A 14,262-nucleotide genomic window follows, 5' to 3' on the forward strand; every position below is an offset into this window, starting at 1 on the left:
GTTTCAGGCACACAGCTTCATATCAAAAAGTCCACAGCAAACAGTATTTCACCCCAATCATTAAAAATTATACTGCATTCTCCCCGGCTCCGAAGAGAATTATCCGATACGTTTTTCCGCCTCTGAATGTCAGGATGATAAAAAAAGAGAGAATCTTTTTTTAAAAAAAAAAGTGAGGGGAAAAAAATGCATGAGGTGCATTGCCAGTATATGGAGAATTTCAAGCTGAAATTCAGCCTCCGCATTTCCTGCTGCATGAAGCAGTTTAAAGTACAACTGTGCCCGTCAGATGCTATTTATACCAGGCGGCGATGATGAAGCGAATGTCTAAAAATATGCAAAATGGGTTATTTTCAGCCGGTTTCATTCAGGTATTTAAAATGCTCCGCTGTCTGGCGATAACAACAGAGGCTTACACCCTCTACAAAAGATTTGTCGCTTTCCTCTTTTATCTTCGCAAACCTGTCAGCTGCAATTATGCCGCCGCGCCGCTGTCAAATCAACTTTTCAAGTGCCGCCGTGCTTTCAGCATGGAGAAACTCAGTCACACTTTTGACACGGTTACATGGAGGCACAGCTGGGATAGAGCGCTTTCTCTGTATTTTTAAAAAATCTTTTTTTCTTTCTAAATGAGAAGGAAAGATCGTAGCAATTAAATCATCAACAATGACAGTCAGACAAGGCCGCTGCCGAGAGACGCCGTCCCAGTAGAATCAAGAGGCTTTTGCCTTTTGTTCAATCATACATGGGGACGGCTCGGTAGCTTCACTTGTTAAATGATGCCGCTCTCCTCCCTGGGAAAATGAAACGACTACACAAACAAAAATGAAATTGGCCTGTTTCTCTTCCACTGGAAAGGTCAGAAGCTAAGTCACTGCCGTTACCCTGGTGATGGGAAAGACACGAAAATGACTGACATACCTTGTGTACGTGCAGACAGAGCAGTGCGAGGAGGTGAGGAGGTCAAAGAAGACGGAAGGGAAAAAGAAAGGAGGAGGAGGAGAAGGTAAAGAAAGAGAGAACAAGTGAGTACGAGATAGACTGCAATTATATTTCTCGTTATCCTGAGTGGCAGTCCAGAAACAAGAGCTCTATTAAGGCATCTCTCGAAGGACAAAGTGGAGGAAGAAAAGAAAAAAAAGCATCCGGATTTTCCTCTCAGAGCGTCTTATGTCTGCTTGCCATGAAACCGCCCTCCTCCAGTTTTGTTCATCTGCTGCCTTCACCTTCCCAGGTGTTTCTTTTTCTCAGTCTATAGCTCAAAGCCGAGGCAGAAACAGAGGTGCTCTCATTATAACCTCCGGCAAACCCTGGCAGTCTGCTGTCTCTGTGAGCAGAAAAAGGGCAGAATAAAGACGTAGATTTAGCCTCACCTCTGTACGGCTTTTTTTCATTGTCCATGCTCACAATAACCTCTTCACTTCGTCCTATTTTTGTCTGTCGCTGATGGCAAGCTCATTTCTTTTACCTTTTCTTTGTGTTCCCCCTGTTCCATTGTTCGCCTTCTTAAGGTTTCTTCTACAAGCAGAACTTTGTGCCAAAATTGTTACGGCTGCCAAATACGCCTCCAATACAGAGACCTACTGTAATTCTCACCCAATTTCAATATCCATCTTACATGCTTCATTACGTACAGGGAGTGATATACAGTAATTCAAGCATTTGCTTCTGTTAATTTTGATTAATTGCTGGATGGGTTGCGGATATTTTCACTTCAGTCTACAATATGTTGCTGTCCACTTCCTGGTTCTCTGCTTTTAAGGAACTATAATAGTCCCCATCCCTAAAGACTCTAATATCACATATCTAAATGATTTGAGATCTGTGACACTGAACCCCATACCAGCTAAATACCTTCAGAGACTTAAAGAAAGCTAAACCACCAACATTCAATCAATTTGCATATAGGGAGGACAGATCGACAGAGGACGCTAGTACTACATGGTCCACACACTTCTGGGATATCTGGATCTCAAAGGACCTGTGCAAAGCTGCCGTTTAGTCGAGTCTAGCTCAACTTTCAATACAATATGGCCAAAGGAACTGTAATGTTAGATTTAACAACATGCTATGTAGCTGGATTTTAGACTTTGCACCAAATCGCACACAGTGTGAGAGAGTGGGAACACTTCCTCCACTCGTTCCATCAGTACAGGAGTCCCTCAAGGCTGTGTCCTTAGCCCACTGCTCTATGCTATCCTCACTTATGTTTGTATAGCTTCATTTTTAAATAAGCTGATGACATCACAATGTTGGGTCTCATCAATGGCAATGAGACAGCATGCAGAACTGAAGTACATCAAGGTGTTACAACCACCCCTTGGTTCTCAACATCAAGAAAACCAACAAAATAATTATGGACTTTCTCAAACAAAGTACGAACATTCACTCTCCAATTGATGTCGGAACAAAAGCTGTTGAGAGGGACACAAAATTCAAGCTCTTTGGCGTTACTATGACGTAGAACCTGACCTGAGGTACTAACATAGTTTCAGCCACCTGTAAAGGCTCAACAACGTCTTTTCTTCTGGAGGAAAATGAAATTGGCCAAAATTCATCAGCAGCATATCATCAACTTCTACAACTGTGCTGTTGGAAGTGTATTCTCACTAAAGTGTGTTCATATAGCAGGTGGTAAAAACAGCTGGCACCTCCCGGAGATCAGAAGTATCTGTGCAAGTCGTTGTTTGAGACGATTGAAGAACATCTTCTGGGACAGGTACGTTCCAGTACATGACCTATTTTATACCCTCAGACAGAAGGTAGTTCATAAGCACGGTTGGTAAATAAAATGATTTCAAAATAAAATGCTAAGAGGACTTTGAAACACTCTTTCTCGCTCTTTAACTAAAGGAAGAAGTTTCTGTTGTCATCTTTTTAATCAAAGTAGCTTAACAAGGATGGTGACAGCTGCAGCCCATTTCCTGTGTGTGTCTTTCTTAAGTGACGAGCTTCGCTTTTGCTTGAGAAATCCTCTCAATGTAGTTTTTCCAACAACATTTTTTTCCTTCTACTCAACTTCCCATTAATGATTGGCTATAGCCAGCTTTTTTAGCACAACTGATATAAATGAACATTTTAAATATTCACTGAAATGCCCTTGTATTCCTGAAAGGCATGGGTAGATTTTTCTTTTAGAGAAAATAACTCCTTCTTTAACCTGTAGCTGCTAACAGATTTTCCTGATCAGCCAACCTTTCATGTCAGATCAAGAAAAGACTCCTGATCCTTCAAGTTCATGGTAAAGGGCGAAGAACAGACATTCCCTTGTCGATGCGCACTTGATTTTTAAAAGAGGAAATAAAGCCTAAACAGCAGCGATTCATGGGGAAATCCAAGTCAAACCCAGCTTCACGCAGAGTTCCTGGAGATGAAAAAGACACTGAAATGCAAATCCGTATCTGCAAGCACTTGAGTGGGAGAGTGGGTGAGTAATCAAGGGAAACTGGAAACAAGACTTGTGAACAATTTCTGCAGGAACACTCTGATAACACTCTCTTATGTAATCCCTCCGTCTTTACAGTAAAACTCAGTGCGCGTGACTGGCAATTATTAGTAAAAAATAAAACAGAGTAGCACAGGTGGGTTTTCAAAGGTCTGTGCAGTTGTTTCTGGAACTTACTGTAAAGATGCTAACAAATTGCTCCGGCAGCTCCCAGGTTTTATGAGTGGGAGGATAGATGTCTGAAACTGACTGGGAAGAGAGCGAGCAGAAGCAACAATGGTTGCACGTGTGATCCAGATACAATTTAAACAGTCTTGAGTTTCATAGATTTGCAGATTTTCTGTAGATGGATGAACATCACCTTTTTAACACTATTTGAATACTTAAGCACAAGTTGGTGAAAATATTAGTTTAAATTGTTGCTTTTTTTATTTATTCTTTTTAGTGTAACTTGTAAAGTATTAAAGAAATACATTCTTTTGGAGTTAATAATAATTCAGTGCTAATGAAAATTCTCCAAACTGAGTGTAAAAAAATTACACTGAAAAGCTCCGCCTCCTTCCACCATCTACCAGCAAAGTTTTCAACTTCCCTGCCTTGTTTGAGAATCACGGTAAGTTTCCTTAATTTACCATTTTTCCAAGCTTGTTATATTCCAAGCCACATATTAAACTGACATGGTGCTTCAGACAGAACTTATTTTTGTCAAAAAATAAGCATTTCACACAACAAACGCAAGGAGTTGTTAGCTAGCTTAAACTTATGTGTACCTAATAAATAAAGTAGATTGTTATTGAGGTGGAAAACCTTTAAAAGCCAGAAATCAAAATGACAAAATCAGAAAAATTCAAATCTTACAACCCAGAAATGTTGAGATATTATAAATTCAGATAATTAATAAAGAAAGGAAGGAAGGAAAGATGGATGGATGGATGGATGGATGGATGGATGGATGGATGGATGGATGGATGGATGGATGGATGGACTCCTCCTAGATGAGCGTGTAGCAACAGTAGACAATTGCTTGCACTGTGTTGTTTACTTCACAGCAATCCCTCATAGTAAAGATGCATATAGCAAAAGTTAAGAGGAGTCAGTAAGATACTGACTGCTCTTAATTACTGCGCATATTCCCATCTCACATAAATAAAAAGATCCAAGCAAAAACAACAGCTCAAAAGCTGGTTAGCCAAAGTTAAAAACTGACACTTCCCTGAAGACTGATGGAAGCAGAACAGAAGGAAAAGCGAACAGAATGCTTGTTTACTCAGCATGTTTCACTTCTGCACTAATAAAAGCACGCTCTTTCATTCTGTCAGTCTTCAGAGCGGTGTAGCTATCCCTGTGCCCAGTGTTGTTTACTGCGTACTAGCAGCTACAGCATCAACCTGTCCCTGGGAGACGTGTCATTTAGGCAAAAGCAGCAGGTTGCTCCCAGCTAAACGACAGCTCCGGCCATTAGCGGGGCCTAATTAAGACACACTAATTATAGCTGATGGAGTGAGTGCTTTGTAAAGCCGTCTCTAAATAAATAATGAATATGTAATCATCGTGCTTAAACAAGCCGCTTGAGCTTAAACAGTCGCAGGCCTGCAGGCCTTGTGGGTAAACCGCGGCGCAGAGGAGGGACAGCTGCAGCAATGCGTCGTGGGAGCTGTCAAGGAGCGGAAAAAATGAATTCGCTTTTAATTATTCACTACCTGAGCACGAGTGCTGGGTGGGATGAGCCCAGGGGAGATTCAGGCTGCGATGAAACTATGATGTTGTGCTTTCGCGAGTTATTATTAGCAGGCACGCTGTGGCCTTTGCTCTTTGAAATTATGCAACACGAGCAGCTTTGATACCTGTTAGCTGTTGAATGCTTTTTTTCACACAACAATGCTTTCCTCCTCCTTAAAGTGATGTGGCTATGTTTTTATTGTTTGCTTTTTATAATTTTGTCTAAAATTCTGACACTATTCCTGATGTATAAGGGCATATATTAATAGAGACAAATATCCTAAGATTCTGGAAAGTAGGGCATATAAATAAATCAAAAGCAGCAAGCAGCACTTCCATTGCCTTCTCCCTTTCTTTTTTTGGAATCGAGAGTAATTAACAAAACAGTTTTCTAACAAAACAAACGTTTCAAGGCATCCTCTCTGAAATTGAAAGGCACTTCCTCTACTACTTGAAAATGTTGTTATGAGCAACTTTAGGTTACAACTGCCTATTATTGTCAACAAAAAGCAGACAGTTTTATTAAAAATAATAATAAAAAAAAACACTTCTTGTTTTGCCGCTCTTTGTCCTCGGTACTTATCCTTTTGCTTCACCAAACTTCATGGTTTTACTCATAAAAACCTTGTTCATCCTCTTACCCCGACCCCTTCCTAATCCTCACTTTGATTTCCGCTTTTCTGCTTCCATTTAGACATGTTATCATAAATCACCTCCTATTTGCAGCCTTTTGCTCTCCTCTCTTCTGGTGTGACAAGATATCCCCCAATAATTAAATACCCCCCATCCTTTTTTCTTCACTTCATCTGTCACACAGATCTTCTTCATACTCGTTTTCATCTGCTTCCCATCTCTTTTACTTTCTTGTCAGTCCCCAACATGATACACGGACTTCATACAGAAGTATAAAACAAGAAGAAAAAAAAACACTCTTAAAAGCTTTCACTGCGATTAATATCTCCGGCGAAGAATCAAAACGCCTTTTTATGCGGACATCGCTTTGGAAGAAGATGAGTAGCCGTAAAACATCAGGAGTTGGGGAAGCTGCGTTTTCGCTATCAATAAAATACCAATTTATCGTGCGGGCGTAAAACCGTGCAGCTCCTTGATGATGCTCTTCAACAGCAGCAGGTAGGAGGCGCAAATCTAAATTGGATCATTAATGTTGGACATAAAAATCTTTTACCTCTTTGTCCTTGTCCTTAAAGAACAGAGTTGATGCTAAACTGGGACTCGACGTGATTCAATGCCACTGATTAAAAGTGCCCACAAGAACTGCAGATGAAATGAAAGATGAAAAGGAAGAGGTGTGCGATCTCAGCATCTAATCAAGTAAAAACCTCTCTCCTCAGCAGTCCACGCTGTCCTCCGAGAAACTAGCAAGAAGCCAACAAAGGACAGCTGAGATGGTCATTAGTTACAGAGCTGACAGCGTGGTGACGAAGAGTTCCAACTGTTGCCCAGGCGTCCTAATAAGCTTAGCGGGAGCTGAAAGGAGAGGATAATGAGCTGAAAATAAGGAAAAAAAAACATAATCGAGCCGTATTTATCTGACAGAACAAGTCCACCAACTCAGTCAGTAAACACACTGAGACTTGAAGAAGGAGCAGGTATTCACAGATGTCAGAGTCCAATTTTCTAACATAAAGGCGTTTTAATGTTTAGCATACAAGATGAAAAAGTTCAGTCCCTTGCACTGATTTATATGACAGAGTATTAGGGCCAAACTAAGAAAAAAATACAAATAAATTAAAGTACTTATTTTGGGCATGCTGTGGTGGCGTAGGGGATAGTGTGACCCACGTTTCGTCGCGGGTTCGATGCCCGAACCCGGCGATATTTGCCGCACGTCTTCCCTCCTCTCCTTCCCCCTTTCCTGTCAGCCTACTTTCATATAAGGGACGCTAGAACCCACAAAAGACCCCCTGGAGGGGAAAAAAAAGTACTTATTTTGGTCATATTATTGTAATTTTAGTTTTTAATTGTCTTAATGTGGCCCTACTACTCCATCATACCTATAAGCATCTTATTTATGAGATATTTTAAATGATAATTGAATTTATAGTGCCTCGAAAAATCATTTAAACTTAAATGGTTCTCTGGTGAGCTGAGACCAAACTTTTACTTCAGCATGGAGTTGGTATTTATTCAGATTTTCATGATATACGTAGCAAAGATAAGAAGAAGTGTAGCTCCTCTTCTTCATCACACATATTTAAACTAAAAGCTTTTCAGAGGAAGGTCGGTGGAATTTCATATCCAACTAATCCAAAATGGCTCCATAAGCAATCAAGGCTGAATTGGTTCTCTCTGATTTGCTTGGTGTCCAACTGATGTTACGGGAGACAAAATTGCTGAGAGCAAATGGAAAGAAAAACAACATCAAAGAGGACGGAAAGCGGCAAACCTGGATGTATAATTTAAAAATAAACCTAAATTGATTTTATTACATACATTCAAATTCAGTGAGGAAAAACAGCAAGTGGGAAAAAAACAAATAGCTCCCTCCCTCCCCCCAATAGCCATCTTGTACCAAAGCAATGTGGGAGAAAATCATCAGCCAAACAACGCAGGCCTCACAGAGTCCAACAGTGAAATCTGCTGGTGGATGCAGTCGCATCTTCCTTCTAAAATGAAAACCACATTACAGCAAAATGAGCCTAATACTTCCACATTTATCCATCGCACTGTGAGGAAATGTGGGACAAAGAGCTAGCCTGGGGCTACCGTGGCGGCTACGCGACATGTTGGGGGCAAACATTACATGGCTGGCCCTTCGTCCATTTTTATCTATGACTGGAGTGGATGTGCCCAGCCGCAGCTGTCTCCTGCATAATTCATGGCGAGTCAGAGTTCTCCACTAGCTGCTGCCTGTCTGTCTGTCAGCACTGCGTGTCCCCTGTCCTCCCTTCCCGTATTCCCACTGAATGGCAATGACAAGGCTGGGAAGTGCACACCCACACACACATTGTCACCAGATTACACAAGCAGACCCGAGCTGAACAGCGCCGTCCCTCTCAGCTGCAGAGAAATAAACATGCTCAATTACGCTAAGAGCGTGCGCCCAATTACACATGGACGTGTGACGATCTGAAATCAGGTGGCAGGTTGATGATGTGCGTGAGCACCGAAGATACTCGTGCGCACAGGGTGCGTCAGCGTCATCGTTCGGCAGCTTGTGACAGGCCGTCACTCTAATGCCGCGGCATCAGGAGCGGCCGAGTCCCTGGGGAGGCCTCTAAAAGCTCACAGGGTCCTGCGGGTGGGGAGTCTGAAAACCTAGCGAAAGCTTTTCCATGTTCATCCTGCGAGCTCTGCTACTCCTCTTCCTCCTCCTCCTTCTCCTCCAGCAACCGCATTCCACGTCCAAATTCAGGGAAAAACTCAGTAACCCCGTCTGTCCCTCCCTCCGCATATCCCATTCCAGATCTGCATCTGTCAGCTTTTCCCCTTCCGCCCGAACATCTCCGTATCATCCATTCCGCTTCACCTCCTTTTACCCGTTTCCGAATCGCTCCCTCTCTGTTCTAACCCTTCCTCGAATTTTGCATCCGTCACTCTCTCCCTTACATCTCCATCTTTTCTCCTCAAACTGCTGCTCTCTCCTCCTACTGCTAGAACTGGAGCCGCCATGCATCCTAGCAGCAGAAACAGCCCGCGCTGGGAGTTCCTGTCATGCTGTGGAAGCAGTAAGGAGAAGCCTTTCTTCCAGAATGAGTGACTGATGGAGTCCCCTAACAGTGCCAGAGGCCTTAGCCTTGTAGCATCGGGGACCCGATGATGGTCTTGGGGCTTAAAAGCACAACGAAGGGACATCAGCATAGTGGTTGTCACAGTGCTTGAGACATATGAGAGTGATTGTCGGAGAGGCAGGAGAGATGCACTCGCCACCATCTGTGGCGGAAAACTTCATGTCGCTTCAGGCATGAAAATGCATGGGAGAGTTCTGTGTGTGTTGTGTGCAACGATCGTACAGGTGAAATTTCAAGAGAATAATACCTTCTCTACCAGACAGCTGCTTTGGACTATTACCAAAAGATGTAGAATTTAAAAAGAGGCGGCGTTAGTCATCTACTAACAAACGAGAACATTAAGAAGGAAGTGTGGGAACAAGGTGCTTTAACATATCACCAGTTTTACTTGGGAACTTGCTCCTGCTAATTGTAGACTTGGGTCGATTTTTCTTCGTAGAGTGTTTGAATCAAACCTACGTCATCAGTCGACAATGATACACAAGTGCTATTTGTAGAAAAGCAGACGGGCGACATGTATTCCAACATGTAGAAGAGCGAGAAACTCCTCCTTAGACATAATACTTTGGAGAAATGTTACCTTAAAACACTTTAAAACAATAGCAAAATAATCCAAAACTGTAAAATAAAAAACTGACATCAAGCGTTGCAAGTCTATGGTCAGGCATTAAAGTTTTAACTTTCTAAAATGGATTTTTGATTGCTCGCTGAAATTCATTTGATTTCAGCCATTGAACTACATTCGACAAATCCTCTGCATTACTTTAAGAACTTTACAATATTTTTGTAAGGTCCAGGTATTGGTCTGGCCGCTCCACATCGATCAGCATATTGCTCTTGAACCAAGTTGCTGCTGGCTAACTGGTGTATTTCAGGATGTCTTGTCGGAACATCAGATACAATCGAGCAATTTTGCTGTCATCACTTCACAAAATGCTGTGCCATTATTATTTGGGCCAGTCGTTGTGTTCTCTGGCAGATTGTAACCACTTCAGCTATTGCTTTTTTTTTTTTTTTTTTTTTTTGGTTTAACAGTTGGACATTTGGGGTCTTTCACTTCACGTAGGCATCTTCTGGTAGCAGCACAGTAATCACAGCTTCTTCCTTATATCTGTATGTTGCCTTTCATGACTTTGTATTTTTCTGTTTTTATGGTGTAAAGCCCTTTGAGCTGCCTTGTTGCTGAAATGTGCTATACAAATAAACTTGATTTATCGATTTATTGATAAACTTGTAATCAAAACATGCCAATCATTGAAAAGAAATATTGTAAATACCCATGTTGCTGTGATTTTCTAAAAGGTATGCACTTTAGCTAGCATCCTTAATCAAAGGCCAACTGTTGACAACTCAGTACTCACAGAAAGAACTCGATAATTTAGCTCCCCGCTGTTATTATCTTCGAACACACAGCCTTTAAAATCACACAGAACCAGCAGCATTCATGTCCTGCCTGTTGAGTCTGGTGGTTTTCTACTGAACTTACTAGTTAATGCTTTATGCAGAATTACAGTTACAGCCAAAACAGTAACTGAGTTGGTTTGATGCTGACAGCTATAATTCCGCTTCCAGTGAAATGTAACATCTGTTAATAGGTTCACTGTCCTGCGCCTTTTTGTCAAAGCAGCAGTGCAGCCGAAACAGACCTACAGAGAAAAAGGCTGAGATGTAAACCCATACACAGAGTAAAAAATATGCAATTATCAGAAGTAATAATTGCTTCGGACAATAAGGGACATAACTGTCCCTTATGTTATTCATAAGGGACAAGGTTAGGAGAACTTTCCTCAACCCAACATGGGAAGGATGATAGTCATTAGACTGGGTGAAAACTCTAAGACGCACATACACACATCCTTTTTCTTTCCTGGCTTATCATCAGCACTATGAGGAAATTAATTTACTTTAAGATGGGCAGTAAAAAGGATGCCACATAAAAAAAGGGCACTCAATCAATAGCTGGACCAATGAGAAAAGCTCAGTCTGCTGCATTTGGATGCAGAAAGACCCTGACTGAAGAGCCATGACTTTTCATTAGGTTGGCCACTTGCCTCCCGAACGATACTCCATTAAAGATTGAAACGGATTTTACAAAAAGTGTTTGCGTGTTGATGCAGAAGGTTAGAAAAAGATAATTACACCACCATGGTTACCCGAGGAAAGATACAACGTACGAAGAGTTGGAAATGTATTCATGAACCAGGTTTAAGTTAAAGCTACAAACATCTGTGTACTTGAATTTGGTTCAATTAACAAGTTAGCACAAAGGAGCACATAACTGTAAGGTGGACAAAAGGCTTCATAGTTTTCAAGTATATGCATATATTTTGTTTTTCTAACTATAAATGGGTCTCTAGTCCGCGTGAAAATCAAATGTGCCTTTGAACTGCACCAGTGTTCAACTGTTCAATTGAACTGAACACCCATAGTTTGTTTTTTGGTCCACATCAGAGTTCGATTACGCGTTCACACCTCTCCAAAAAACCTGGAGTTTCTGGACAAAGAAACTAGAGTTTGATTAAAGCAGACTAATTAAACTTTAGGGATGTATCCTAAAAATAAATTACATAAAGTTGGACGATTTGGTAAATTTGGTAATTACATTACATCTAAAGACAATAGGTTGTTTTTATTTAGGAGTGTAAAAATAGAGGGCTAAATGCAAATGTATGTCACACGTATCAGGTTATTTGTAAAAACTCTTGAAAACCGTTAAGCATTTTCCTTTCACGTCACAATACTTATTACTTTTTGTTGGTGTGCCACATAAAACACAATAAAATTGTGGTTGTAATGTTATTAAACGTGAAAAAGTTCAAGTGGTTCAATTATTTTTTTAAAGGAACATTCATGGAGTAAGATTTGTTGCAACAAAAACATGATATTTAGGCTATAGGGAGAATGCTACGCTGGTTAATGGAGGCTGTGACATGATACGATTCCCATTCTGCTCCAAAGCCGTACAAATCCTCTACGAGGCCTTCGGACGAGGCGCAGACTCATTACTCGCCAGAGAGCACAGACGCACAAAGTCATCAACGCTCACAGCCACAAACACCGACTCAAGCGGACAATAACTGCGTTTGAGTCACAACTCCAGCAACTACTCAGCATTTAGCAATCATCTGTTTGTGTCAGAGCTCTGACGGCAGACAGCTACAAACGCAAAAAGTAATATGTCATTCTAAGCAAGATCCCAGATATGCCAAGACAAATACAGGCTCAGCCCTAATCACCTGAAACCCAGTTTGTATTGTGTTTTTTTTTTTTCTCCACTCTTCCCTGGGTATTCATGAATCTTTGTCCTCTCTTTAAGGGAGAAGAAATGAAACACAGGAGCTAAGCCGAAATGAAATCCTACCTGTTTCACACCTCTCCCCCGTAAATCCTTGCTGGCAAACACAGTTGTTAGGTGAAACGCAGGATCCTCCGTTCTGGCACAGTCCGTCACACATTGCTGGAGACGCACCGGAGGAGAAGAGCCATTACTCTCAAAGATTAATGAGCATTAACTGTGTAATTAGACCAGCACCAGCACAAGTATTTGCATACAGAATAAGAGCTAATTCGGTGATGTGATTCATTACAGCCCTTCATAACATTACTTCACGTGATTAATGCATCTCGCAGAGGTTAATTTCAAAGTGTTCATTATCCGTGGCGAGACTGTTGGTTAATATGTCCCCAAAACACAGAGAGGTCACTGATGTTGACAGAAAGAAATGGAGGTCATTGTAATATATACACAAATCGTTTTATGCTTCTTTTTTTTCTTAGAAAAAGCTGGAAAGGAGAATAGATGTAATTACATGGAGCAAATGGGAAAATACGTTGACAAATAAGGAAGTACAGTGACTCTTGAAAGTGTTAAAGTGCCAGGTTTTTGTGATGTTACAATGACAATTTAATGACTCATTTCACAACTCTTCCCACACATTATCACTAGGGTTGTAGATGGCGTGTACAACCCCAGTGAAAAAAAAAAAAAAATTATTTAGGGAAAACTCTAAAAAATGATACGGTAACAAAAAAAAGTTTCACTAACCCAGCTGCCTAAATGTACATGCTCTCAAACTAATGGTTTATAGAGACCATTTTTGTTTCAGTTTCAGAATTTATTTTTCTTGAGTTCAAATCTGATGAACATGAAATAACCTTTAGCTCTTCCAGCTGGATTTTCCTGACATTTGCTCAGGTGCATCAAATAGCTAAATTAAAAGTTTCGCAGAGGGGCTTACGGGGGGTGAAAATGTTCCTAAATGTTCATTTAGGTTTACGTCAAGAGAAGTGTACAAAACAATCTACTGGCCCAATGAGACCAAAACTGAACAAGGTATGTCATTACCCCAGGAAACCTCACCTCAAAAGCAAAGTTTGTAGGTAGCTGGACATGGACATACTTTTATTTTGAAAATAATACTTATCAATCTTTATTTTTGTATATTTTTAAAATAGAAGGTGAAAATGTATTTATAGTCTTTTCAATAATCAATGGATGAGGTTGGAAGGCCTACTTGCCATAACCCTAATGTTCAGCTAGTTCAACAGATTCTCTATCAAATTCAAGTCAAGACTCTGGTTGAACCAGAGGTCGCGCTAGACTTTTTTGTTCTCTGTCATTTTGACCGACAGCATGTTAAAAAATCGGTCATGTACTATTTTTACCCGTCAAAATATAATCATATTAACATCGGCTATTTAGCCGCATTTTTATGTGGTTTAGTTAACATTCACCTAGTTGAACCATGAATCCAGATCCCATCACACATAAAGCAGATTAAATGTCCCTAAATTTTTCTCCATAGTGACACAAACCACTGACTGTGGTCCCAATAACTTATAATAAATTATATTAAACGACTCCACTTAAATTACAAGCACTTCACCTGCTGGGATCTGAACGCACGGTGCCTCACAAATTCTTCCTGGCCACATCTATAGAGAAATCAGTTCTGGTTCATCAGTCAGTTGGATCTGTCGGATCCAAACCGATCAATTGAACTCTGCGAGCTTTTTACCCTGTGCGGTCCAGGCGTGCGCTTTTACCTTGTTTTTCTTTTCTTTCCTTTTTTTTTTTGCGTGGTTTCGGTTCCCGAAACGGACAGATGTTACGTCTGCCTCGCTCCTTCTGAGCGCAGGAAGGTCACGTCTTCCAGCTCCATTTGTTAAAACCGCAGAGTGAGTTAAGTTTAATTCTTCGCAGCAGCGGAGCCGCGTCCACATTGGTTGTGCAGCGCGCTGCGCATGTTACAGTCTAATTAATTTCTGTACCGTCATTTATTTCCTCAAGATAAACTGCCGGCTCCTCTGTTTAGAATATAAATGGATTAACACAACATTGAAAAC

At 40.9% G+C, this 14,262-nt stretch overlaps 1 protein-coding gene across 1 annotated transcript in view; it reads right to left on the reverse strand.

The window, feature by feature from the left end:
- nell2 (neural EGFL like 2) overlaps nucleotides 1–14,262 on the reverse strand; it is a 108,988-nt gene that overhangs the window by 22,532 nt on the left and 72,194 nt on the right. Inside the window, exon 15 of the mRNA XM_023353341.1 lies at nucleotides 12,278–12,373. Coding sequence (XP_023209109.1) covers nucleotides 12,278–12,373 — 96 coding nt within the window. The remainder of the gene's footprint in view (nucleotides 1–12,277; nucleotides 12,374–14,262) is intronic.

Source organism: Xiphophorus maculatus, chromosome 2, assembly GCF_002775205.1.
Source record: "Xiphophorus maculatus strain JP 163 A chromosome 2, X_maculatus-5.0-male, whole genome shotgun sequence".
In the NCBI taxonomy this organism is placed as follows: domain Eukaryota; kingdom Metazoa; phylum Chordata; class Actinopteri; order Cyprinodontiformes; family Poeciliidae; genus Xiphophorus; species Xiphophorus maculatus.